Source organism: Typopeltis vanoorti, chromosome 8 (assembly GCF_054136105.1).
Source record: "Typopeltis vanoorti isolate ZY-2024b chromosome 8, IOZ_Tvanoo_1.0, whole genome shotgun sequence".
Lineage (NCBI taxonomy): Eukaryota > Metazoa > Arthropoda > Arachnida > Uropygi > Thelyphonidae > Typopeltis > Typopeltis vanoorti.
The window spans coordinates 15380400-15408002 of record NC_143556.1 but is presented as its reverse complement, the minus strand read 5'-3'; the positions used below and the strand labels follow the sequence as shown (position 1 = coordinate 15408002).

Below are 27603 nucleotides of genomic sequence, written 5' to 3'. Positions count from 1 at the left end.
TGAGGGGTTCAGTGTAAGGTCGAATAGATGCGATTACACTCCTTTTTACATTTGCAATCTGTTCATAATCGTGGTCCATTTCGCAGAGTTCATCAGTCAATGTCTCTATGCTTGCAAGGATATGCTGTAAATCGGCCGATTTCATATCTCTCAGAGGACCTTCTTTGTTTTCTTTCTCCTCCTTTGGATGTTGACTTAATTATTCAGCTAATTCTTTTAAGTCTTCATTGGAAAGGGGTTTATCATGGCTCGCTAAGACTTCTGACACATCTTCAGCTGTAATATCGTACAATCCCATCTCTTGTGCAAGCTTGTAACATTCTCCTCTTGCTCTAATTCCTCGAAGTCGTGCATAAATGCTGGAAGAAGTTTTCACCATGCTCCTTTTAAAACTTTGCTGACATGTCGTTCCAAGCCGCCTCGATGTTGTTAATGCCCTTCAAAATATCGAATGACCGCCAATCGTCTTTAATTGTTTTTCCTGAAGTGTCCAAGACTCTTACCATTTCCATAAATGTTATACGGAGGTAATAGGCTTTGAAGATTGATATAATCCCCTGATCCATCGGTTGCAAAAGCTATGTTGTGTTTGGGGCATGTAAACAATATGAAAACCAATGGTATTCTTACTTCAGCAAGGTTTTGCGGATGTCCAGGGGCATTATCTAAGAGAAGCAATGCTTTGGCTGGCAAATCATCTTCTTTACAGAAGCGAAGCACGGTAGGACAAAAATAATTTGTGTACCAATCTATAAAAACGTCTTGTGGAACCCAAGCTTTCTTGTTCCATTTCCAATAGACTGGCAGCATGGCTTTTAGACCTTTGAAGGCACGTGGTGTCTGAGAATGGTACACCAACATTGGTTTAAGCTTCAAAGTTCCGGAGACATTTGTACCCAACAAAAGCGTAAGTCTATCTTCTGTAGCTTTAAAATCTGGAGCAGAACGTTCTTCACAGGAAATGAAGGTGCGTGATGGCAATTTTTTCCAGTAGGTTCTAGTCTCATCAACATTAAAAATGAGATTAGGAGGATAACTTTCTTTTCTACACAATCTTGAAATTCTTTAGGAAAAGCAGCTGCTGCCACAACATCTGCACTTGCCGCCTCACCACATAATTTGATGAACCAACCTTTGCTTCCTAAAAATGTTTCTTCGCCCCCATCTGTCTTTTTAAGATCCTCAGAAATTGTTTTTGCTTTCTCAGTTATAACAGCCTGCATCAGAGGAATGTTTTTCTGATTCAAGTCATCCACCTATAATGATAATAATTTTTCCATTTTTTCATGAAGTTTAACCCCTATAACGTACAGTTTGCATTTAGTGCTGCCGTAGATTGTTGAGCAGACTGTTTTATTCTATCTTCATTTTTCATAATTGTAGTAACAGTCGATGGAGGAAAGTTCATACTTCTACAGACATTAGCACGTGTCTGCCCATCTTCCATTCTTCGAATCACCTCCATCTTCTTTTCAAGTGTGATTGATTTCCGCGCCCTCTTAACACCAAGTTCTGCTAATTTTTCTGCACTTCTATTATCAGACATGGTAAGTAATTACTTACTTTATCAATTTAAATATGTATGTACATAAAAAAAAATTAAATAGAACAATTAGGTAGATTCAACATTAAAACTAAGTTTGATACATATATGTCGTAGTAGCTTGGCAAACACTCAAATACTAGAGTGCCTGCTAACGTCGTTTCTCAGTCAACCACACTATAGTAAGAAAGCACATGCAGGCAACTGCCTTTATTGTGAATTGGCATAAACCGAGGGCTGCCTGTATAATCCTTGAAAAGAACAGGACAACCATTCCTTGAAAGTGTTTCAAGAATAGCAGTATGGGAGAGACTGTCAAAAGCTTTCTGTAAATCCAGCAAAGCAATCATAAGTGGAATTTGCAATCAATGAACTTCAGAAATTAAAGCAGTTAATATGATGATATTTTCATCTCGTCCATTAGCAGGAATGAAGGCTCTCTGCTTAACATCATGAGGAAATATCTCATGTAAATGCCTTTACCAATATTTTGTGTAATATAGGATCTATAGTAATAGGTCTGTATTGAGATGGATGAGTCATATTTGATTTTTTAGGCATGAAAATAGTCCTTGACTTTTTAAGCAATGGAGGAATACTCAACATGTCCTGTAGGATCTTGAGAGAAATAGTCTTCAACTTAACTGCAGTACAACTATCAAGACCAGGAGCAGAAGAATTTTCTGGAAAGGCAGCTTCAGATTGTCTTTATTATGTAACATATAATAAAGACAATCTGAATGCAATGAAGGACAATCAAAGCTATTAGGCTGAAATACAGGTGGTGAAGCAGAGAATACTTGCCTCCAAAATGCTGCAAAATCTGAAAACTAATCAGAAGAATTGATTAACTTCTCCTTCCCATATTAATCTTACTGATGCACCTCTATTTTACTTATGCATATTTTGCATGTGAACATATTCTCTTTTCTTTCTTTTACAAGAGGGCACTCTGATGCTCTCCATAGGATTAACCTGCTGAGTGCCAGACTTGTTTATTATTAAACAAGTCTGATTAAACAGAGTGTTTAGAAATAATATCCTTAAGGCTGAAGCAAATAAGATTTTAAAGAAATTTCATTTAAAGAATATGTATTTATAAGGGGCATGAATTCCTGATCATTACTAAATTGTTAAATAAAATCATCTAATTCCCACATTGTCTTAAGTAACGATCTATAACTTTCCAAGTTTCTATGTGATTTAGCATTAATGGAACTATAAGGTAGAACTGATGAAAGAGCTGTATTGATGTTTTGCTCACTAGCATTTAATAGGTTGACCTCCCTTGAAGCAAGAATTTGCTCTTCTTCTGGGGTCTAGCCTTGGCCCATCCTACAGAGATAAGAGCATTAGTTCCAGAAGCATGTTTAGATGGTCGATGAACACCCAGACTTTTGGCAAAGGAGAAAGATTGAGGACAGTAGGAAAAGGGATATGGACCTTGGTCACAATTAAAAGATACAGCAGGTAGAGTCGATGATGATAAGACTAACGATGGTATTTCTTGTGGTACTATCCTAAGAGAGGAAAGTTCCTTTATAATATTTGTTTCCATTGTAATGAGCAAGAAAAGCTATCAGGGTGCTGATAGGTTTCCTAACCCTTATAGGAGGAAATAGCATGTGCCATTGGCTGGCCAAAGCCAGACCTCCTGTCCCACAAGAAGGGTGGTGCTCCACACTTGTCAAGCTCCAAGGATGGTATTGGTATCGGGCATCTTCGTGAGCCAGTTCTTCAAGGTGGATGTTAACAGTTCTTCCCATCTCTATGGCAGAAATATAACTAAATAGGTCATGGATATTATCTTATTTGTATTAGGAATGTGGGATTTTAGTTGTAGTGCCTTGTCCTCTGTTATGTGTTTTTTTTCGCTCTATATGTTGAAATAAGTTACAGTATGAACATCACCATACATGTTTTTGTAGTTTATAAATGACTAATGAAATAAATTTAATTAGAAAAAATTTTTACCTCCACTAATTGTTATAGATCCATTTTTTACTTCATATTTCTCCATGAAAAAATTTAATTCCTAAGTTTTGCTTTTCAAATTTGATGATCTTATTCTTAATAAAAAATAATATAATTTTATGATCTTTATCAATATCTGTTAAACCTAAAGTTTTACCTACATACTGACAGTTAATTTTTTTATATGAAATTATCATGAAAAATTCAATACAGAATTTGGTTAAGTTTAAGTTTGGGTTAAATTTCAAAAAAGTGTTTAATTGGATTAGGTGTTATAATTTTTGAATTTGTATAATTGATTGTTCTAACATGAACATGAAAAGTACCCTGTTCCAATTGAGTTACATAACTTAACATCAAAATTTATTTTAAAGGATTTATTTCGCTCTACTCTAAAACCTGTTCAGAAAGTGTTGGAGGATGCTGATTTGCAAAAGAAAGACATAGATGAAATTGTTTTGGTTGGAGGTTCTACTCGAATTCCTAAAATTCAACAGCTGGTTAAGGAATATTTTAATGGTAAGGAACCATCACGTGGAATTAATCCTGATGAAGCTGTTGCCTATGGAGCTGCAGTGCAAGCTGGTGTTTTGAGTGGTGAAGAAGATACAGGTAGGACAGACTATACATACAGTTTAGTTATGTTTATGTATAGCCAAACAAAAAATTGCTCTGCTTTAGCATCTTTGGCATTTTTTTATTGAAAGTAATGCTTTTATTTATTTTTTCTTGAGCTTTTGTGCATTCTGATTATAAAACTATTCAGACATCCTTGTAAAATAATTCGTTTGGTGAGTCAGATGTATATAATTAGAAGAAATAGGTATAAAAGTTTCAAAGCAAAAATTCATTTGAAACTGAACTGAAAGAATCTTAAACAATTTAAATTGTAAAATGCCTTATCAATAATTTATTGCTGCATGCTATACTAAACTGGAAGAAATTTTTGAAGTCAGCACATGTATAAAAGCTGACGATTATTATGTGGATCATGAAGTTGAGACAATGTCTTTATACTGCTTGTTTAAGAGGTAGGTTGGCAATTTGTGTTGTATGTTCTGTCAGCATTGATGTGTGTTAAAATGATTTCTGACATCTGTTTGGCTTTCACTCAAGGAACATAAGGGAAATAATCCATTAGTTAAAAAATAATAATAATAATAAATAAAATAAAATAAAACTAATAATTAAAAGAGTTTTGCCTGTGAGTGGTGTAGTTAATTATTGTAGGATGAGTAATGAAGTAAATTACACATGATTCTAGAGTACAGAGGTATCCTGTCTATGAGTTGCGATGTCCCCCCCCATGATATATATATAATGACTTGAAAAATAGTTAGTATAGAACTTTAAGCTAAAAACAATTCCCTACTGCTGAGCAATGAACTTGCATGCAATGTCAAATCAACAGAAGCAATAACGTTAACACGTTGACTGCCATTGGCTTAACTTGTAAACTTGCTGTTGGCTGCAATAAGTTTGTAGTATTTTCTCTTCACAAATATGTAATTGTTGATACATTTTTTACTTTGTCACTAACTATGAACTTTTCTTTAGTAAAGGTGTTTTCAGAATTTGTGTGATTATATTACTGGTTGAAAATTTCTAGTGGGACTAGTATACTAATATGCTGCACAAAAAACAAAAAAAAAGATATGAAATAATTCTTAGTTGGCACTTTATATGTTAAATATCCTTATTTTATAATGAAGTGGCAAACAATATTTGCCTTTTAAATATTGCAATGTTCAAAAGTACTTTTGCTCTCCAAAAACATATTATTAAATACATTATATTTTTAAAATATATTTTATATATATATATATTTTTTTTTCACAGACATTCTCAAAATTTTACTATGTTAAATTTATACATATTTTATACATACATAATTGGTCACATGCATCACTACGTGTTCTAGGCAACTGTTTAAGAATGCTGCTGGTCAGCGATCATTAATAGTGTCGATCACAATGGGAAAAACAAAGCATCTTTTGGAGTTAGATAAAGGGCTGATTGTGGGTGCTGGTTGGCTAAAGCCATGATTTTGAAACCAGCAGAGCTGACTGGTTTCTCAAAAAGGTGAGATATCCCAGGTGTTTAATGTTGAAGAGGATTGTTACTGGTATTTGCATGTCTATATGGAAACCACTGATTTCTGTAAAGAACTGGAAAGTTCGTGTACAGTGGTGTCAGGGACACTGGAAGACTGTGGAAAAAGTCGTGCTCCGACCAGTCAATGTACACCTTGTTTTGTACCGATGGGAGGTAGAGTTTGGCTAGAGCCTCATGAAGCAATGAACCCAGTTTGCCTTATAAACACAACTCAGGGTTCTGGAGGCTCTGTTCATGGTGTGGAGCATGTTCTGTTGGTACAGAACAGTTCCCCTGATATTGCTGGAAGGGCAGGTGTCCTCCAAGAAATATCTGAACATTGTTGCCGATCAATTCCATCCTGCAATGTTGACTTTTTATCCAGCAGGTGACGGTTGTTTCATGGACGAAAAGTCAACATTGCAGGACTTTAAATTAAATATGCCAAGAATATATTTTCTTGGCATCTTTAATTTATAGTATAACCAAGTGAAAACATTTCAACAGTCATTGAAATGTATGTTGGACTTAGATACAATCCAATATCTTGTGGAACATATGCCAAACTGCATATGTGCTGTAATTCAAATTAAGGGAGGTTCAACATGATATTAAATAAAAGTTTTTAATTCAGTGGCCAGTATGTGTACTTTTGACACATAAACATCATCATCAAATTTCTGATATGTACTCTCAGGAGGGGGGGGGTACAGGATATTATGATAGTACTACATGAAAAAGTTACATTGTTATTAACTTCTGATCAAGAATTTTCCTCCAAATCAATCTGTTTTCTGTCAAAACTCAGGGGTACAGGATAGTATGATAGTACTACATGAAAAAGTTACACTGTTACTAACTTCTGATCAAGAATTTTCCTCCAAATCAATCTGTTTTCTGTCAAAACTCCAACATTATCAGAACTTATATTTCTGTCTTCTAAGGCACTTTTTTACTGCATCGTTCCACTTACATTTTGGTCTTTTTCTATCTAATTACATACCTCACAGACTCCCTTCAGTCACTTTATCATAGGTGCCCTGTCTGCACTGTGTCTTTTCTATAGGTGCTTTCATGAGCATTGCTCCTCTAACTTGGCTACTGTCATTCATCTACTTTCTTCTAACCACAGAAGAACTTGAGCAGCCACTGGCCAACACCCTTACACTGTCCAGCTTCAAACACACCAAACTAACTTCTCATCGACTTCTTTCTTTCTATCCACCTTTATTCTTTGGAACAATCTCCCCCATGTTGTTTTTTTTTTTTCAGAAGTTGTACTCATTTTGTTGTTTGAGAAGTTATACTCACTGAGTATAACTTCTCACTCTTATTATGGTCTTGTGATCTTTCACGTGTGGGATCAACATTAAAAAAAAAACAAAAAAACTCATTGTCGCATGTAAATTGTAACATGTTGTTTTGCACTGAAGATGGTTTTCTATCTGTTAGTACCTGCATCAGTATTGTCTTATATGATACAAAAACTGTAGATGTTATATGTATTACATACACTAGACATCGAAAATGAAAAGATAATGTGAAAAGTAAATTCATATTTATTGACAGATATAACGATACATGCATTAATAATGAAGAAGCAGTATCATTACTTTATGGTAGCCAAGTATAATCAATACACTTGATTCACAGTAGCCCAGCCTATATACACTAATGAATGAATTGTGATAAAATTTTATGCCTATTAATTAAATAAATGTAACGATTTAATTAATAACAGTTAAATTTTTTTTTTGTGAACAGTTAATTTTATGCTGTTATGATTTAATACTACATCTTCACATTTGTTTACCTTTCTCTCAACTGTGAATGGCACCGTATATGGTCTATAAGTGTTTGTGTGCATAAGTTTTGATAAATTTTAACTTTTTAGAATAGATTTGTGTATATTTTATGGTAGTAAATAATAAAATTGACTAGTATCTAAATATATTTTATGTATTCAAGACATACTTAACCTTTTCTTAATTTTTTCGATATTTCAAGGTTCATCCGCAAGTTTTTTCAAATCATCACAAATCTCCAAAAAATTTTCCAATATATTTATTGAAAAAATCCACCTATAAGTAGACTCGTGCAGTTCAAATCCATGTTGTTCAAGAGTCAACTATAATTTCTTTCAAGTATAATTTTTTTTTGTGGGTGGGGAAAAGTATAGATGGTCAGTAATGCAAGCTTCTGTTTATTTAGTCGAAAGTCATATAATGGGGCATACTTGTAAATATATAATTACACATATACTCACATATTGATATTTCATTTGGTGATAAAAATTGGCAGTTGATTTCATGAAATACCTTTCAAGTTCAATTAAGATAACTTTGTTTTTGTATGATGATTTTCTATGAATAAATACTGTTAAAACAATGAGTGTGCTTGAACATTATTCAAGCACTCTCATTTAACATGAAAGTCTTCAATAAAAATTGAAAAAGCAACCTGCTGTTACCAATCAACTTAAACTTACTTTACTGTAGTATGTATACATTAGGCAGGCATGCCTGCCTAATGTATATAATACAGTATATTGATGGTAGTTGTTTTTATGGTTGACACACTCTCCATTTTAACTGACTGTTGCACCTGCATTTCAAAGAAGAAAATGGTATCAAACTCCAGATCTACAATCATGAACTGATTGAAAGTATTTAAAACTTGGGCCAAAAGTGGTACTCATATATTACTAATTTCATTATTCAAAATCAATTTTCTTAGTATTCTAGTGTTGGACTTGTAGTGTAATTTAAGTTGAAATTATAGTATGCATAAACTGTAGCTGTGAATGCGAAGAAGATAATTTAGCAAAAAAGAAGGGCCTTATACATAAATATGATATATCAATGCTACATTTTCACTGAAAAAATATTTCATCGTAATGATATTGTTGATTAATTCTCACCTAGGTGAATTGGTTCTCTTGGATGTTAATCCTTTAACTTTGGGTATTGAAACTGTGGGTGGTGTTATGACTAAGTTAATTCCAAGAAATTCAGTAATCCCAACAAAGAAATCTCAGATCTTTTCCACTGCTGCAGATAACCAACCCACTGTCACTATTCAGGTATGTTCATGATTTAATATATTATTTTTTATAGTTTGACTTCATGTATCTAATGGTCACTGACATTTGTGTGTGTGTGTGCGCACGTGCACATAATCTGTTGAATTTCAATGCTATTAAAGCACTTCTGTCTTATTATCCAGAAGAAAGATCCTACTTTACTTTCTCTTATTTTTAGTAATGTTCAGATTTCCAATCGGGACAAGTCTTTTCTTCCTCAGATGATTTTCACATTTAGCTTATTCTGTCATAAACACATCATATCTATAGTCTCCTCAATCTCCAAAAAACTTGGTATTTCTCTTTGTTCAAAACACTGCTACTATACTACTAGATGGCATATAGAAGAGGGTGGTCTGTAATAGATGACCTCTCTCACAGACTTTCTCCAGTTGCTTTCTGACAAGTGCTCTGTTTCTGTATTATTTTTTTAAGGTACTTTCATGGGCATTGCTTTGCTGATTGACCACTACTGTTCCTCTGCTTTCTTCTAGTCCTGTAAGAAGAACATAATCACTATCTATACACAATCCATTCCAAACATATTGAACCAACATCTTTGGAACAGCCTTCCATATACTGTTTTTCTCAATGAATTCAAGAAACTTAATAGATTCCTTCTTTCTCCTTAACCACTTTCCCACTCATATATAGTATTGTTGTGTTTACATGCTTTTAAATTGATCATTTCAGTGACAGCTCAAACTCCTAGATTGTGATGGTTTGTTTAAAAGACAAATTTTTCTCTCAGCTGGCCTATTGAAAAGTAGTTTCTTGTATGTGAAATACAAATAATGCTTTCAATAATAATACAGTACATATTTTTTTTTTAATATTGAATTTCACCCATGAAAGATTGTAAACCTATGATACATTAGTATTGGGATACTAATGGTTTAGCATAATTATTTAACTCAAAAAAAACTAGATATAATGCACATTGAGAACAGGTTAACTTACTTTTCTGGTAATTTTACACAAACTGGGAGTTCACAATAATGAACTTAAATTATAATCACTTTAGTTTCTTGACTACTGTCTGTGCGTTGCACCAATATTTTATACAATCGTGATCTGAGCGATCTCAAGTAAGTAATTTGCACTTTTGTAACTGAGTCATGGCATATGCGGACATTCTCATGCCAAATTGTGGGAGCCATGGCTGTATATTTGGTAGTCACCTTGTATATTGGAATGCTGGTTGCATCAAACGGTTGTTGGTAATTTCTTAGACAAATTTGGCAGCAGTATATCTTTTTAAGCATCTGTAAATGGGACTTTCACTGAAGAGTGGCATTCCAATGGATTTGTGTATACTAATAGAACATCATCTTCCAACAGACATTACCCACTGTGAAGTTATATCTTCTGCTGGTTTTGTTCTTCTTTATTATTGTTTGCCCGGATAGTGTCTATGTTTTCCAGTACCATCAAAACTGTGTCATGAATACATAAAAGTCTTAGTTGGCGGATAATTTTTTGGCATGATATAAGATCACAATTCTGATTTTTAAAGAGGCCTGAGATGATTCTGTGTTTGGTCTCTAACTTGGAGGTCCTAATATTTTAACCCTCATTGGTATTAATGTACTCTAGATTTCCAACCCTATGTGGGATTCACATAAAGTACACACACATCTATTAACTTGCTTTAGTATCATGCAACCTAGCATATGTTAAGCACTATAGACTACCATATTATCAGATGTGTCCATCTGATAACATGGATGGATACCTATGATACATTAGTATTGTATCATACTAATGCACATATTTTCTGAATGAACATAATTTGCATTAGTTGTTGAAAGTTTTTTTCACTTGTTTACAAAGTTATATTTGACAAATTATATTCTTGTTTAATCCTTTACTCAAGTGTAAGCAAACAGTTTGCACATGAAGTATCTTCATGACTAGACTACTCATATATAGAGGCTGTTGATTTCATATCACATTGACTTACTTCCTGCACAAGCTTGGTTTGCTTACATCCAGATAAAGGATTAAATAAGAATATAATTTCTTATTTAATTCTTTATCAAATCCTTTGTAAATAAGTGACAAAACTTTCAATAGCTATCTCTGATCCAGAGTATTTTCATAATAATAATAATAAGTTAATGCCTTTTACTTACTATGTATAGAAAATATATGACTTATGCATTGATTCAATCCTGGTGTCTTCTTGTGTCTAACTTCTACTGATGAGACCCCAATAAAGATTGAAACCAGTTTGGGTAGCGGTCCTTCTCATAACATTTTTGCGTTATGGGATACTGAGACAATCGATGTGAAGTTGACAGCATTTATATAAAAGTAGCCTGGTTATGAAGATAATTCATGTGCAAACTTTGTACATTTACACTTGGATAAAGGATTAAACAAGAATATTATTTGAAAGCAACAATATTTTGCATTCAAAGCTGAAATAGTTATTTTGTATCATTTTGAATTCAAGTTTTCAGCTCTTATTCAGGGTGAATAAGAGCTGAAAACTAGTTTACAGATGATATCTATTCACCAAATAATATGGTGGGTGTTTCTATTTTCCTGGTAGCTCTACAACGTAAGTACAATTCATCTAAGATGTTTATGAAAAACATTTCATTCAGTTCTGAAACCATTTTATTTTTGAATTAAGAGTAAAGTGAACATTTTACTTTTCATGTCAACAAAGGTAGTAGACATCTCAACTTTAAGTCTTTTTTACATAAAGCAATAGGTTTAACTGTTCTCCATCCATAGATTCATTGGACATCATCAGATGCTGTAGGGCTACTCCACTCCTCGGTGATATCCACACCAGTCCTTACCAGGTAGTCCTGTTATGTGCTTTATGAAGACCAATCACTCCGTCCATTCATTTCATTGAGGGGGTCTATTGCTTCCTCTTTTTCCTGGAACGTTACCTTCTATTACTGTTTTGAGAAGTCCTCCTTCTATTCTTTCAATGAATACTAACTATTTTGGCTTTCTTCTGTCAGTACCCTTAAAGAGTCAAATTTCTACTGATCCTTTCTGGCACCCATCCATTTGTCAACTTTTCAGTATGTGAGATCATCAACAGTCTCCTGTAATATTACATTGCATTGCAAAAGTGGCTATCCTCTTCCTATCAGACTTCTTTAGGTTCCAAGTTTCACATCCATAAGTTCTATTGAAAAATGGCTATATCCAGTATCTCCAACTGTGATTACCTATGGAGATAGATCTATTATTATTATTATAACGGTGTCTCTATGAAGTGAGAAGACTCATCGTGGGAACCCTACATTGACACACTAACTGTTATTCACGCAATACCTATCATACTTCTTAAATTCATTCACAGACGAAGCATTATTCACAACCACCTCTGGCAACGCATTTCACGCATTCACCATCCTCTAACCAAAAAATCTAATTATAACACCCTTGTTAACCACACTCTTACACAGTTTCCAGGGATGATCCCTTCCTACACTGTACAGAAAAAAAAAAATCATCAGCATCAGTCTTATAAAACTCATTTAATAACTTATATACACCTACATATCCCCTTCCTTATGCTTATCAGCTAGTTTTTGGAGTTCACAGACCTTCATACAAAAACCCTTCACACCCTGCTTGTAACCGTGTTCTTCAACAACCATGTAATTTGATCTGCTGTTTTGGCAACCTTTGCAATATGCCCTCTAAACTTAAGTTCTCTATCCACAGTAACCCCCAAATAAACTTCTTGCAGTTTATTTCCATTAATATGGTACACGGCATGTGATCTAATCCTCCTGAAGTCCATCATACTATGCTTAGCCACTTTAAACTGAAAATGCCATTTACCTTAGCCCATACTGCTAGGCATATTTAAGTCGTCCTGCAAGATATCTACATCACTTTCATTGACTATCTAATCTAATCCCGTAGCCTCCTCTTTAAGAGGGTTGCAGCTGATGAACTGTCTGCTTCCATGCCTCTCTATCTGTTGCTTCTGAAAGATTCATGCCCATCCAATCTTTGATGTTGTCTTAATGTTAGAGGAAGACCCATTGAAGTCGAGGTCTTCCTCTCTTTCCTGCCACCATCCCCTGCAATACTATTCTGGGAAGCTCTCCAGAAGAACCCCTCATCAAATGTCCTGTAAACACTATTTTTCTTCTTTGGATACTTGCCATATAGTCTCTTTTCATTTTGAATCTTTTAAGAACCTCTTCATTGCTAACTCTTTCAGTCCAGCTGATACGATCCATTTTTCTCATGCACCACATTTCAAATGTATTCAATCGGTCACTCATCTCCTTATTGATTGTCCAGGACTCATTCATACGTCCCCACGCTCCAGATCATTGTCTTGAGGATTCTTACTTTTAGCTGTTTGTTCAGATTTCTATTTTCTAATATGTGGTATATTTGAAAAAAATGCTGCTTTTGCTTTTTGAATTCTGTTTTTAATTTCATAATTAGATCTACTTCTGTTATCCAACTCCCAAGGTATTCAAAACTTTTTACATTTTCTATTCTTTGTCCGTTCAAAGTGATTTCCATCCCATCATGTCCTTTCCTTGAAATCTTCATCACTTTTGTCTTCTGAATGTTTATTTTCATTTTATATCTCTCATTTCCAATCCTGTTCAGTCTGTTCAAAATTCTTTGCAAGCCTTCCTCTGTTTCACTCATAAGTACAATGTCATCTGCATATCTTATATTATTTATCAGGTGTCTGTTTATCCTTATTCAATCCTTCAGATCTTCCAAGGCCTCCCTCATCATCCATTCACTATAGACATTAAAAAAGAGTGGGGACAACCCACACTCTTGTCTCACACCCTTTCTTAAATGGATCCATTCAGTATCCTCTCCTTCAAATCTGATCCCGGCTTCTTGAGTTTTGTATATTCTGAACAAAATTCTCATAATATTTTTATCATCATCAAATTCCTGCCATGTACCCTCAAGGGGTGTACAGGATATGATAGTACTACATGAAAAAATTACATCATTACTAACTGCCTATCTACAATTTTCCTCCAAATCAGTCTGTTACTTGTCAAGACTCCAACATTATCAGATCTTATATTTCTATCATCTAAGGCACTTTGTACCGTATCAATCCACCTATATCTCAGTCTTCCTCTGGATTGTTTTCCTGCCAACCTGGCAGAGAACACTTGTTTTGCTAATCTTTCCTCTCCCATTCTATTTAAGTGACATACCACCTGAGATTAGCTCTGCTAACGCATTCCTAGATGCTGACAATGTCAAGTTCTTTCCTAATATCCTCGTTTTTAATATGATATTGCCATTGATGCCATCTGTTCACGCCTCTAATCTTTCTCAGGACTGTCATATCTGCGGTCTCTAGTCTTTGGTCAAGTGTTTTACTTCTGACCCAGCTCTCAGATCCATAAGTTAAAACTGGTTTGAACACTGTCTTGTATACAGCTAATTTAGTGTTCCGACTAATTTCTCTCTTATTCCATATGAATTTATTCAATTGGCTTCCCACCATACCAGCTCTGCTGATTCTGTTGTCTATTTCTATATATTGAATTTACCATCTTCAGTAAAAATCATGCCTAAGTAGCTGAAATGTTTTACTTGTTCCACAGGTTCTCCATTCACAACACAGCTGACATTTTCAATGATTCTGCCTATTTTCATTGTCTTTGTCTTTTTATTGCTGACCTTCATACCATATCTATTACAACAGTTATTCAATTTAGTCATAGAATCTTGTAGAGGATTTATTTAGAAGTATAACATCATCCGCATAAAGCAAAGAGCTGACATTAACATCTCCAATTTTGATATCATGTTTAATACCACTTTCCTTCATAATGTGATCCAATAGATAATGAATAACAGAGGGGATAATGTACATCCTTGTCTCACACCAGATTTAACATTAAACCATCTTCCTGTACTTCCTTCAATTCTAACTGCTGACTTACAACTCAAATAAAGACTAAGTATTGCTTGATATAAATGCTCCATTGACACCATATAACTGTCGCGTATTGAATAGCTTCTCTCTTGGCACTTTGTCATATGCCTTTTCCAAATTGACTAAACTTAAATACAGATCTTTGTTATATTCCCATGCTTTCTCGACTATTTGTCGTAAAGTGAAAATCTGATCCTGACAGCCTCTATTTTGACTGAATCCAGCTTGTTCTTCACCAAGCTTTTGTTCTACAATTCTTCTCAACCGTTTCTCAAGTATACTTGCATAGATCTTGCCAGGAACACTTAGTAGCGAAATACCTCTGTAATTCTCACATTCAGTTTTATTTCCCTTTTTATATATATTGGTACTATGAGAGCTCTACTCCAATCATCGGGAATTCATCCCTCTGTCCAGGCTTTCTGAACTATGCAGTGCAGCCACTGTAAAACTTTTATACCACCATACTTCAGCATTTTTGGTCGAATATCATCTACTCCTGCTGCCTTTCCACATTTTAAGCCTTTGATGGCTTTTTCTACTTCAAGTATGGATATGTATTCCTGACTGCATGCCTGGTCAATGTTTTTTACCACTGTGCTGTCATCACTGCTTGTTTCATTTAGCAGTTTTTCAAAGTAATTACTCCATCCTTCAAGGATATCTTTTTCTTCTGTTTTCATGGCACCTTTATCATCTCTAACTCCTTTTATAGCACTCTTCCTCCAATCCTAAGCTTCTTCAACAACCTCCAGAATATTTTGCCACCTTCTTGATATTTATTTTCTATATTCTTGCCAAAGTCCTCCCATGACTTTTGTTTAGCTAGTTTTACACAGTGTTTAGCATTCTTGCATTCATCTCTGTATTCTCTAAGAGCACAAGCTGACTTATTTGCCAGGAACTTTTGATATGCTTTCTTCTTTTCCTTCACTGCCTGTTTAACTTCCTGTGTCCACCATGGAGTTCTAATTTTTCTATCCTTGCAGACAACTTCACCACATGCCTCTCTAGCTGAATCAATCAGGGCTTTCTTCAGTAACTCTCCTTGAATATCATCCACTCCTGGAACTTTCCTATCCTTTATTCTTTTAATGGTTGCTTCAGTTTCCCATTCCTTAATTTCTGGGCCATCATCCTTCAAAGCACTATTTTTATCCTTCTCTTCATCCCTGAAATCAAGTTCAGGCCTTCATAGACCTTTCTCATATCCTTTGCTGTGTCATTTTCCTCTATTTCCTTGCAGACCTGATTGAGCCAGTCTTCTTTTGCCTTTTTAGCCAGGATTTTTACTTGTTTATCATCATCATCATCATCATCAAATTCCTGCCATGTACCCTCAAGGGGTGTACAGGATATGACAGTACTACATGAAAAAATTACATCATTACTAACTTCCTATCTACAATTTTCCTCCAAATCGGTCTGTTACTTGTCAAAACTCCAACATTATCAGATCTTATATTTCTATCGTCTAAGGCACTTTGTACCATATCAATCCACCTATATCTTGGTCTTCCTCTGGGTCGTTTTCCTGCCAACCTGGCAGAGAACACTTGTTTTGCTAATCTTTCTTCGCCCATTCTATTTAAGTGACCATACCATCTGAGATTAGCTCTGCTAACTCATTCCTGGATGCTGACAATGTCAAGTTCTTTCCTAATATCCTCATTTTTAATATGATATTGCCATTGATGCCATCTGTTCACGCCTCTAATCTTTTTCAGGACTCTCATATCTGCGGTCTCTAGTCTTTGGTCAAGTGTTTTACTTCTGACCCAGCTCTCAGATCCATAAGTTAAAACTGGTTTGAACACAGTCTTGTATACAGCTAATTTAGTGTTCCGACTAATTTCTTTCTTATTCCATATGAATTTATTCAATTGACTTCCCACGATACCAGCTTCGCTGATTCTGTTGTCTATTTCTATATTTAGTTTACCATCTTCAGTAAAAATTGTGCCTAAGTAACTGAAATGTTTTACTTGTTCCACAGGTTCTCCATTCACAACACAGTTGATATTTTCAATGATTCTGCCTATTTTCATTGTCTTTGTCTTTTTATTGCTGACCTTCATACCATATCTATTACAACAGCTATTCAATTTAGTCAGAGAATCTTGCAGACTTGTAGCGGATTTATTTAGAAGTATAACATCATCCGCATAAAGCAAAGAGCTGACATTAACATCTCCAATTTTGATATCAGGTTTAATACCACATTCCTTCATAATGTGATCCATATAGATAATGAATTTACTTGTTTATTGATCTCTTTATACCTGACTTGGGCTTCATCTTTGTTCTTATTCTTCCATTTTCTTCTTTCGTCCATTTTTCCTATCACCTCCTCAGTAATCCAGGGCTTCCTTCCTCTCCTCTCTGCCTCACCCAGAAGACCTTTAGCACATTCCTTGATTTTCTCTGTTAGATCAGTCCAGATTACTTCTAGGGGTCTGTCAGTATCAATACTGCTGATCTTATTTTCTAATTCAGCTTGATATTTCTCTCTAATATCTTTTCTTTTTAGTCCATCAATTCTTATTTTCCTGGTTGCATTTTCTTTATTTATGCATTTTAGTCTGATTTTTATTTTAATTGTGAGCAGGTTATGGTCACTATTGCAGTCTGCTCCCAGATAAGTTTTTGCATTTTTTATTACATTTCTATATCTGAATTAATTAATATATAATCAATCTGATTTCTGATTTCTTCACCTCTCTGTCCAGATGCTCTCCAAGTATACAGTCTTCTCTCATGTTGTTGAAACCAGTTGTTAGTCACTATCAATTTGTGTTTTCTGCAAAACTCCACCAGTCTGTCTCCTGTTTCATTTCTTTCTCCCAAACCCCAAGAGCCCACCAGACCATCCTCTCTTCCTTTTCCTATCTTTGCATTCATATCTCCCATTACTATCAGTATATCTTTGTTATTTTTCAAATGTAAACATTCATCTATTTGTTGATAGATCTCTTCAACTTCTTCATCTGTATGATCTGTTGTTGGTAAGTATACTTGAATTATGAGGATATTTCTAGGTTTGGCCTTTATTTTCAAAGCAGTCACTCTTTCAGATCTCTGCCAGTATCCCTCCACTATATTGGCTACCCTTTTATCCAACATTATTCCAACACCCCTTTGATGTTCTTCTCCTCCTGAGTAATAAATCTAAATCCATTGTCTGTTCTTGATATCTCCTTTCCCTTTCTTTCCATCTAACTTCTGAGAGTCCAAGAACTGATATCTTCATTCTTTTCATTTCTCTGATTACATTGGCCATCTCTCCTGCTTGATACATTGAATTAACGTTCCAGGTGCCCATATTTGTATTTTCTTTGGGGTTCATTTTCTTATGTTGTGTCTTTACATTAGCTCCAGAATTTCCTGGAGGCTTTGATCCTGCAGCATCATTTGAGGTCTTATCCTCCTGGGTTTCCAACATAGATATACAAATCCCCTCCCTGGTAGCATACTGCACAAGATCAGACCCACGGATCCTATCTGTTCTTGTGCGTAATTCATTCTTCCGTATTGACTTGTTCATCATTACTTGGAGAAAGAAAAAGTATGCATGGTGGTTCTCCATTGCCTTCCATGCAGCTTGGTGGTTTGGACATTTCCTTCCAACCAGATGTAATGGTTATACCCCCATGACTTGGTATCTTCAGCTCGGGTACCCCGGGATTGCCAGTTCCCATGCACACCTAGGTGCGCCCCTGGGTTCATTGACTATCACTCTTTCCAATTTTGTCATCAGCAAACAAGTAGATACTTCCTGTCAAATTGTTTTCAGTATCACTAATGTACAAAATAAACAACAGAGGACCAAGTACTGAACCCTGAGGTACACCACTAGTCACCTGCCTTCTCCTAGAGATTCAGCTCTTCCATAAACCACTCTTTGATATCTGTCCATCAGCCACCCTTTAATCCAAATCAGCAGCTTCAGATCCATTCCCATTTGCTCCAATTTATGCAATAGAGTTCCATGTGGAATCCCGTCAAATGCCTTTGCAAAGTTCAGCAGTATCACTAAATAAGGATTTCCTTTATCCAACTTCACTGTTAATTTATTATAGAAGTAAGTTACTAAGGCAAGACCTACCCCTTCACAAAAGCATGATTCCCCTTATAAAGTATCATGTTTCTGTCCACCCAGAAACATGATACTCTGGGTGGACAGAAACCTGGATTCTAATTTTTATCAATTTCTCCAAAACTTTAATCACCATTCCTGTATATTGATTGGCCTATAATTTGCTACTTCTGTCTTGGAGCCACCCTTATGCAGGCGAATTATTTCCCCCCTCTTTTCACTCTCACTCTATTGGACTTTACCAGAACTGAGGCTTAAATTAAACAGTTTGGTCAGAGGAGGTGCTAATTCTCTTGCACATTATCGTAACACATGGGTCAGTATACCATCTAACCCTACGGCAGTGTTAGCATTAAGGTTCTGTAATATACAGGGTGTTTCAAAAGGATAGAGGGGTTTACAACTTTGAATGATATTAGAAGGTAAACAGCGATAGATGAACAATCTTTATTACTGTGCAAATATAGCATAACACTTGAAGTTTCAACATAGACAGTTAAAGTTCAATATGGCTGCCTCCAGTAATTCTGCAGATGTCTTATCTATAATCAATTTCCTGCCACACATGGCAGAGCATATATGGTGAAATGAAACTTCAGCATTGGCAGCAGTAATTCTGGAATGCAGCTCATCCAAATTGGCTGGTAATGGTGGTACAAGCACTCAATCTTTCACAAAGCCCATAAGAAAAAATCTGACAGTGTAAGATCAGGGGAACATGGTGGCCATGCTGCAGATGCCCCTCTACCAATCCATCTGCCTGGAAAACAGGTGTTGACCTTATGTCTGTCAGGTAATGAGAAGGTGCTCCATCTTGCTGGAAATGTAAGTGTCCATTGCGGTCATCGTCATCTAATTGTGGTATTAGGTACCTTTTGTAGCATGTCCAGATACACTACTAGTAATGATAGACTTTGAAAAAATGAAGGGTCCATACACTTTCTTATTGCTTATGATGCAAAAAACGTTAACCTTTGGGGTGCCACAAACATGTTCTACAATGGCATGTGGATTTTCACTTTTCCAGATTCTGCAGTTGTGAGTATTTTCTTGCCCACTTATGTGAAAAGTGGGCAAGTAAATACTTATCACTGAAAATTATCATGTCCAAAAAGTCCTCATTTTGTTGTATCTTATTGATCATTTCTGTACAGAAATTCTGGCATATCTTATCATCTTTCTTCAAAATGTTGCATGAGGATAAATTTGTAGGCCTTAAATGTAGATGCTGTTGTAAAATTTGCCATGCAGTTGCATGTGGAATTCCAATTTGATGAGACGCCCATCTGGTTGACTTTCAAGGGCTTCTCTGGAAACTTTCCCGAACTTCTTCTACGACAGCATCAGTCTACTAAGAGGTTCTTTGCCATGTTGCGTGCAGAAATTCTTCTGAACTTCTGCTGCAACTTTGTTTCCTCAAACCAAAATGCACATGCTCACTCTTGCACATTGGAAATCATCATTTTTAAATGTCTTGCACATTGGAAATCATCATTTTTAAATGGTGTGATGTATCATGCCATCAGTGTTGTCATTTGGTAATAAAGTTATGTGACCAAAAATTGATGTGTTTTACTACATTATGACATCACTCAGCTTTTGTACATCTTCTGAGTTATTCTCTGTTCTATAAAATTGTATACATCCTGTACTGAGCACCTCTATTTCTTCTATCTGTTGACTGCCATCAGTCAGTGACACATTTGGTGGTAATGGTGGTACAAGCTTCTTGGTATGCTATCCTTCCAGATTTTAGACAAATCTCTGATTGTTGTTTTCATCATCATCATCATCATGAACCACGGGCTCACAGCCCATTGGTGTCTGATGCCTCCTTCACTGTCTTCTTTCACCTTTCTTTGTCCAGTGCACAGTGTTGCAGTTTCTGTACATCCATTCCACACCAGTCCTTTATGTCGTCTATCCATTCTCTATATAGTCTACCTCTTCTGTTTACACCATCCATAATACCAAACATTGTAGTATTTTTAGCCACTGCTAATATCCTTCTGATGTCTTCTGAACAGCAATTCTTTACATTAATGATAGATCTCAGGCACTCAAATTTGCTGACTTCCTTACTTGTTTTTCAAGAGCTTCCCTGTCTATATTTCCTTTTTAAAACCATAATCTTGTCTTGCTAGTGTTATTTAAGTCCTCTGTCATGACTAATGATCATAGTCATTTAACTTCATATGAAATTGAAAGGATAAATGATTTCTTGAAAGATAAATATTAATCTTAGAGTAATTCCAAAAATTGGAGACAGAATCATTTTTATGATCTGAGCATTTCATTTACTAGAATGATCTTGAATAATAATTTAAATCGTCTTTTAAAAAATTATATTTTTGTAGTAGATTTGTTTCATGTTTTTCTACACTTTTAGGTATTTGAAGGAGAGCGCCCGCTGACAAAAGACAATCACTTACTAGGAAAATTTGACTTGAATGGTATTCCTCCTGCTCCAAGGGGAGTGCCTCAGATTGAGGTGACCTTTGAAATAGATGCTAATGGAATTCTTAAGGTCACAGCTGAAGACAAAGGAACTGGAAATAAAGAAAAAATTGTTATAACTAATGATCATAATCGTTTAACCCCAGATGAAATTGAAAGGATGATTAAAGATGCTGAAAAATTTTCAGAGGAAGATAAGAAAGTAAAAGAGCGTGTTGAAGCAAGAAATGAATTTGAATCATATGCTTATTCAATTAAAAATCAAATCAGTGATAAAGAAAAGCTTGGTGGAAAATTAAGCTCATCAGAAAAAGATAAAATTGAAGATATTATTGAAGAGAAATTAAAATGGCTTGAAGATAATCAAGATGCAGATGCAGACGATTACCAAAGGCAGAAAAAAGAAATGGAAGAGGTTATTCAACCAATAATTGCAAAATTATATGCTGGAACAGGTGGCACTCATGACGATGATGACTTGAAAGATGAATTATAAATTTTTCAGTTTCTTTGAAATAAAAAATAAAGTAATAAACAGTTTAGAGGACTTGCTGAAGTAAGTTATGAAGATTATTTATAGAAGTTGGTTTCAATGACTGCACAATATAATACTTATACAACTGAAGCTGTAAAATAACATAAGAGGTGGCTAACTATTACTTTATAAAATTTGTTACATGGGAGATCTTTAATACACATTTTGAATAAGAAACTTTTAAAAATTGCTTTGTTATAATATCCCAATTGCTTCATTTATTTGCAGCTAGTGATTTTTTAATATAACACGTTTAATATAAATTTGTGATGGTATCAAAATTAGTTAGCCATTTAAACTACACACACAAACAGCTGCTTAAACATTTATAGCAGCCTGATAAATAGTGTGTAGTATGCATAAATTAAAGAACCATGATTATTATTTATTTTTAAATAATATAACTATCTACCTGGAATAACAAGATATTAAATATTGATTAAGGTGATTGATTGATATTAATTAAAAATTGATAAGTGAACTAAAATTTTTCTTATGCATGATGTGTTTTGTGTTATAAGCCAATCAATTTGTAGTTTGGATTAAATATAATCAGATTAACATTCCATGTTTATTAATGCTAATATAGAATAACCTATTTTCTTGAACTGTTAACTTTGTTTTATACCTAATTTTGTCTTCTTACAATTAACAATGCTGAATTTCAAATTTCTACTCAGTAACTTAAAATATCCAGGTAATTTAAAATAATCTTTTGTGTTTAATATATATATATATATTTTTTTTTTTTTTTTTTCTAAATTGTTCACTCGTCTCCTTCCTCACCTTTTTGATGAGCATTTTTTCCCATAAGATTCAAAACATTCTATAACAATTTAAATTGCTCATGAATGGGATTTTGGACTACCTCTTCTCAACTTCTGAATGTGATCTGTTTTCGTTTACCACCTTATAATATATTTTTTAATTGAATAAGTAAATTTTATAAAATAAAACAAAAGAAAAATTGCCAATCAAGTTTTATCTTATCTCTGTAATAATTTATTAACTGAAGTATCTCAAAATTGGTGCAAATTTAACTGTTTTTAGTATGTCATTTCTTGACATCCTTTTATATTCATATTTTCACTTCTAGAATGCTTGATTTACTGGAATACTAATGATAATGCTAAAGTTTTCATGGATATTATTTTATTAAGCCAAAAATAGCAAAGTCTAGCAGGACTAGCTCAATTTTAGATATGAAATTTCAATATCAATGGTAATTTCATATCCAAAGTAGCTTTTGTTTGCTAATGAATAATAAAGGAATTATTTATAATGTGAAATCTCCAATTCCCAATCAGAGATTTCAATCTTATTCAGGCATCTTTAAAGTTCATTTTTGTATGATTCTATTTTACTTTCCTAAACTATCTGTACTGTGCAATGTATGTTGTGAAAAGCTGTAACAAAGTGTGGGTATATTTCCTAAGTTGTTTGTTATTTTGCTTCCGTATATTAAATATCTTTGATTTCAGTTAATTGATAAGTTTACTAAAATATATGTTCTCAGTTTCCTAGTTGATATAAATGAAATGGCCAAATCTTCTGTCTGGATATTATTCATATTCCAGACTACAACCATGCATAATATGAAATATAGTTAATTTGTCATAGAAAATTGTTTTTATAGATTGTAATAATTGTCATGATGAAAATTTGTTTGAGCAGATTATTTCATGGGTCGTTTTAATCTCTGATAAGATTTGTATGGAATGCTATCCTTTACTACTTGCCTTTCAAGGAGATTCAGCTTGCATTTTAAGTACATATTACTGTATTTCCTAAATCATTCAAACTTCAACATATAATGCTAATTAGTTCATTTATTTTCTTTTGCTTCTTATTTATCAAAGTGTGTTGTTTCTCTTCATAATTAGGATTTCTGATTTATATAATTTGGTTCCAATATAGCAAGCACTATTATAGCAAACTACTTCTGTGGCATAGCGAGAGTTGATTGTATATCCATTTGTTAATTAAATCATGGCTGTCAGTATGATATTCATATACACGAGATTTTCCTAAGGTGGGAGGTGAGAATATAATTATCTTTTAAATTAACTTTTTATACTATTATCTATCACTATGCTGCACGTACTAATAAAAATTCAATACAATAATGAAATCTCAAAAATTACCCTGACAAAATAGTGCAGTGTTCATCAATTTTGGTATATTGATTTTTCAGCATGGCAGTATATGCCCTCCTTAAAAGAGAGATATATTCCTCTTCTCCAACATATGCCACTGTGATAGGGTAGTGTTTGTAAATAATGGTAATACTAAATGTTGCAAAAAACATGTTCTAGTTCAAGAAGATGCAATTTAATTTTATTAGTTCAGTAATACTTCTCTTTCATAATACTTTATTTATTTTACATATCATGATATACATGATGTATTTCAGTGAGAGAGGTATCTAGATTTGTACACAAGATAAGGAATCTGAAAAGGGACCTCTCATCTTTCCTTAATAGGTTAGGCTCAGTCACCTGTCACCACCAACTAATTTGGCTTTGTATAAACCTACTTAATGATGTGATAGGATGGTTAATCTTGTTTTGCATTATGTTTGTCAGTTGTGTGCATTTTCTGTTTGGGTCCAGTTTACCTCATCTGTTAAATGGGGGGGGGGATTTCAAGTATTCCAGGAGAGGAACCTTGTCACTTCTATATGAGGCCACCTTACTAGATGTAAGAAACATTGTTGATTCACTGTGAGCTGCAGAAACTAAGGAATTTTTACCAAACAATTGGAATAAGTAAGAGATATTCTATGTTGGGTCCTATTAGTTAAGTGAGGTTGGTTACATGTTCAACTGACATGACATAGGAGCTAGTAGAGTTTGTATAAGTGTATAAGGATAATGTTTTTTTTTATATACATATGCATGTATATAATTTTTTGCCAATTCCAAAACATTGGCAAATTTGCCAATGTTTTATAAATTTTCAGTCTCATGAGAGATTGTAAATTTATAAAACATAAATTGAGTACTATTGGTTAGGAGTTAGATATTGTGGGAAACCTACTCTTAGAGCCCAAACATTTTTACCTTTTTTTTTTTTTTTTTTCAAGTCACTTCAGATGTACATCTAATAAGCAAGATAGTGGTCTTGCATTGAGTAATCCAATTGAATAAAAATCATAAATAAACATCCATGTCACAGTTACATGGAAATACAGTAACCTGCTTGATTATCTGGCATCTCTCTAGAAACAAAGAACAGAACCACGTAACTCATTTACATGGTTCCTCATGGATTAACTTGAGCATGATGATAAAGCATTTTTTTAAACTGTTCTATCTCCAAGCCAGCTTTGCAGGCCAGATAATATACTATGAAGGCTACAAGATATTGAAAAATTTACAGAATCTAAAACTATGATATCAATGTAATGTATTGTAATATCATGACATAGGAGTAATAAAAGTCATAGTTACATGGAAATACAATAGTACACTTGATTATCTGCCATCTCTCTAGAAACAAAGAACAGGTAACTCATTTATGTAGTTCTTCATGAATTAACTTGAGCATGATAATAAAGCATTTTTTTTTAAACTGTTCTATCTCCAAGCCAGCTTTGCAGGCCAGATAATATACCATGAAGGCTACAACAAGATATTGAAAGATTTACAGAATCTAAATTTGCCCTTTAAAATCTATGATATCAATGTAGTTTATTGTGATATCATGTATTGTCTTTGATGCTTTTATGGTGATGAGCTTTCACCATACATACATCACTTGCATGATTGCATGAAAGAGATCTAGCTTCAAATTTCATTTATGATGAGAAAAATGCACATGTGCATGTGTGCACGCATGCGCGCACACACACACACACACACACACACTTTCTTGAACCTGGATAAGTAGTTAGATTTAACTTAGCCTGCTTGTCCTCCCCCTTCCTCCAGAAACTTATGCATATGTTCTTAGGTCTAAGAACATATGCATTTGAAAACACATAATATGCATTTCTGACCAGTGATTGGCTTGATTAATAGGCCACAAGATTCTTATCTGACATAAGCATGATAAAAAAAGTATTGTGTCTATTCATATTGTCTATGTCGGCTCATATCATGATGATATATGTCACTGAGATATGTCTTTAACTGCCCAACTGGCCACATGGATCAGATATATTAAAAATATATGCTTCATATCCATATAATTTTTTCTATATTATCCAATAGTTATATTGACTTAAAAGGACACTTCGCATCCATGTAATTATGGTTGTATATACACTTACAGACATGGTTAAACCAGTGATTTCCAAATTTTATCTAGTTATGTCTAGTTATCTAATTGTAACTCTCCCCCCCCCACCCCCCAAAAAAAACATTTCACTGCATCTCTCCATTTCCTTCTGTTAAATAATTTTCTCAAATAAATAATGTAATAACTATCATATTTATTTAAATATAATAAATTGATATATTTTGGGACTATGATTTTATAAAGATATACAAATTAATGTACAAAAATTAATACATACACACTGGATGTTAATGCATGACATAATTACATTTGAAATGTAATTTAAAAAGATGAACACTTAGTGTGATCATTTAGCTTGTTTTTTTAGGGGAAAGTTTTTCATGTTGTGGTGTTTTATCTTGTCAAATCACATGATATTGCATTCCCCTGAACTTGCTACACTGTAAATAGCATGATAAATTGCTTCTTTGGACATGATTATATCTTCACGCTTCATCAGAGTTATGCCCAGTTTTGAAAGCAGCTGTAAACACTAACAAAACATCATTTTTGCACACTTAAAAATGATGCTTTAATGCTTAGTTTTTTTATTTTTTATACAGAATTATTTAATGTGCATTTTTCAGTTAGAACTGATGAAAAAATGAAATATAAACAAGCCAATAAGCATTTAGAGTTCACTTTTTCAGTATATGCTGCAGGTGCATGCATAATTTTTCACTTAAACTTTTTACTCACCTTCTGAAATTTTCAATGTATCTATGATATCAATGTATTGTAATATCATGTTTTGTTTTTGATGCTTTCACACAAGTAATAAAAATCATCAATAAACATCCATGTCACAGTTACATGGAAATACAGTAACCCACTTGATTATCTGGCATCTCTCTAGAAACAAACTTCTTTCAACTTCTTTGAAAATTTCAGAAGAAATTTTAAAAGAAGTTGAAAATTTCTTCTAATGTCCTTGCGATATCTTGAATATACAGTTATATCTTGAATAGGTGGACATTGAGGTGATTTATGAAGCAGTTGGTATTCCATTTGTCTGAACGTTTATTTTGCTCTTCAAAGTGAGAAATTTCTTATTATGCACTTGTATTTCTGTTTCAATTGTTCAAAAGTATAATGTCATAGGTACGCGGATCAAGAAGGCCTTACCCCAAGGTGAATACAAGTTTAAGTGGGAAATATGCATGTACCTGCAGCATATACTGAAAAGGTGGACTCTAAATGCTTATTGGCTTATTTTATATTTCATTTTTTCATCACTTCTAACTGAAAAATGCACATGGTCAGTAATCTGAGTAGAGACAATGTGTAATATCAACTCTTTAGCTTACCCCCCCCCATGCACACGCACACACACATACACACACAAACAAGAGGTCCCAAGACCAATGACATGATAGTACTGTGTGTGTGTGTAAGTGTGTAGGCAAGTGGTTAAAGATAAGGGATTTGTTGATTAACTGAGAGATGTAATCATTGAAGTAAACAGAGGTGTGGGAATGAAGTGAGATGTTGGTTAGATAACTGTGTAGCTGAATTATATATGGGTGTTGATCAGCAGCTACCTTTGTTCGTACATGATTTAAGGAAAGTAGAGGGGATGATTGTGGCCACTTAAGTGAAGCATTGTCCATGGAAATACTTA

The 27603-nt window shown here is 34.1% G+C and overlaps 1 protein-coding gene across 1 annotated transcript in view; it reads left to right on the top strand.

The window, feature by feature from the left end:
* Positions 1–21706, top strand: part of LOC150103752 (endoplasmic reticulum chaperone BiP-like) — an 89945-nt gene extending 68239 nt beyond the window's left edge. The window contains exons 6-8 of the mRNA XM_090396529.1: positions 3892–4129; positions 8536–8693; positions 21099–21706. Of these exons, the coding sequence (XP_090252655.1) occupies positions 3892–4129; positions 8536–8693; positions 21099–21662 (960 nt within the window). The 3' untranslated portion in view covers positions 21663–21706. The remainder of the gene's footprint in view (positions 1–3891; positions 4130–8535; positions 8694–21098) is intronic.
* Positions 21707–27603: the final 5897 nt, after the last annotated feature.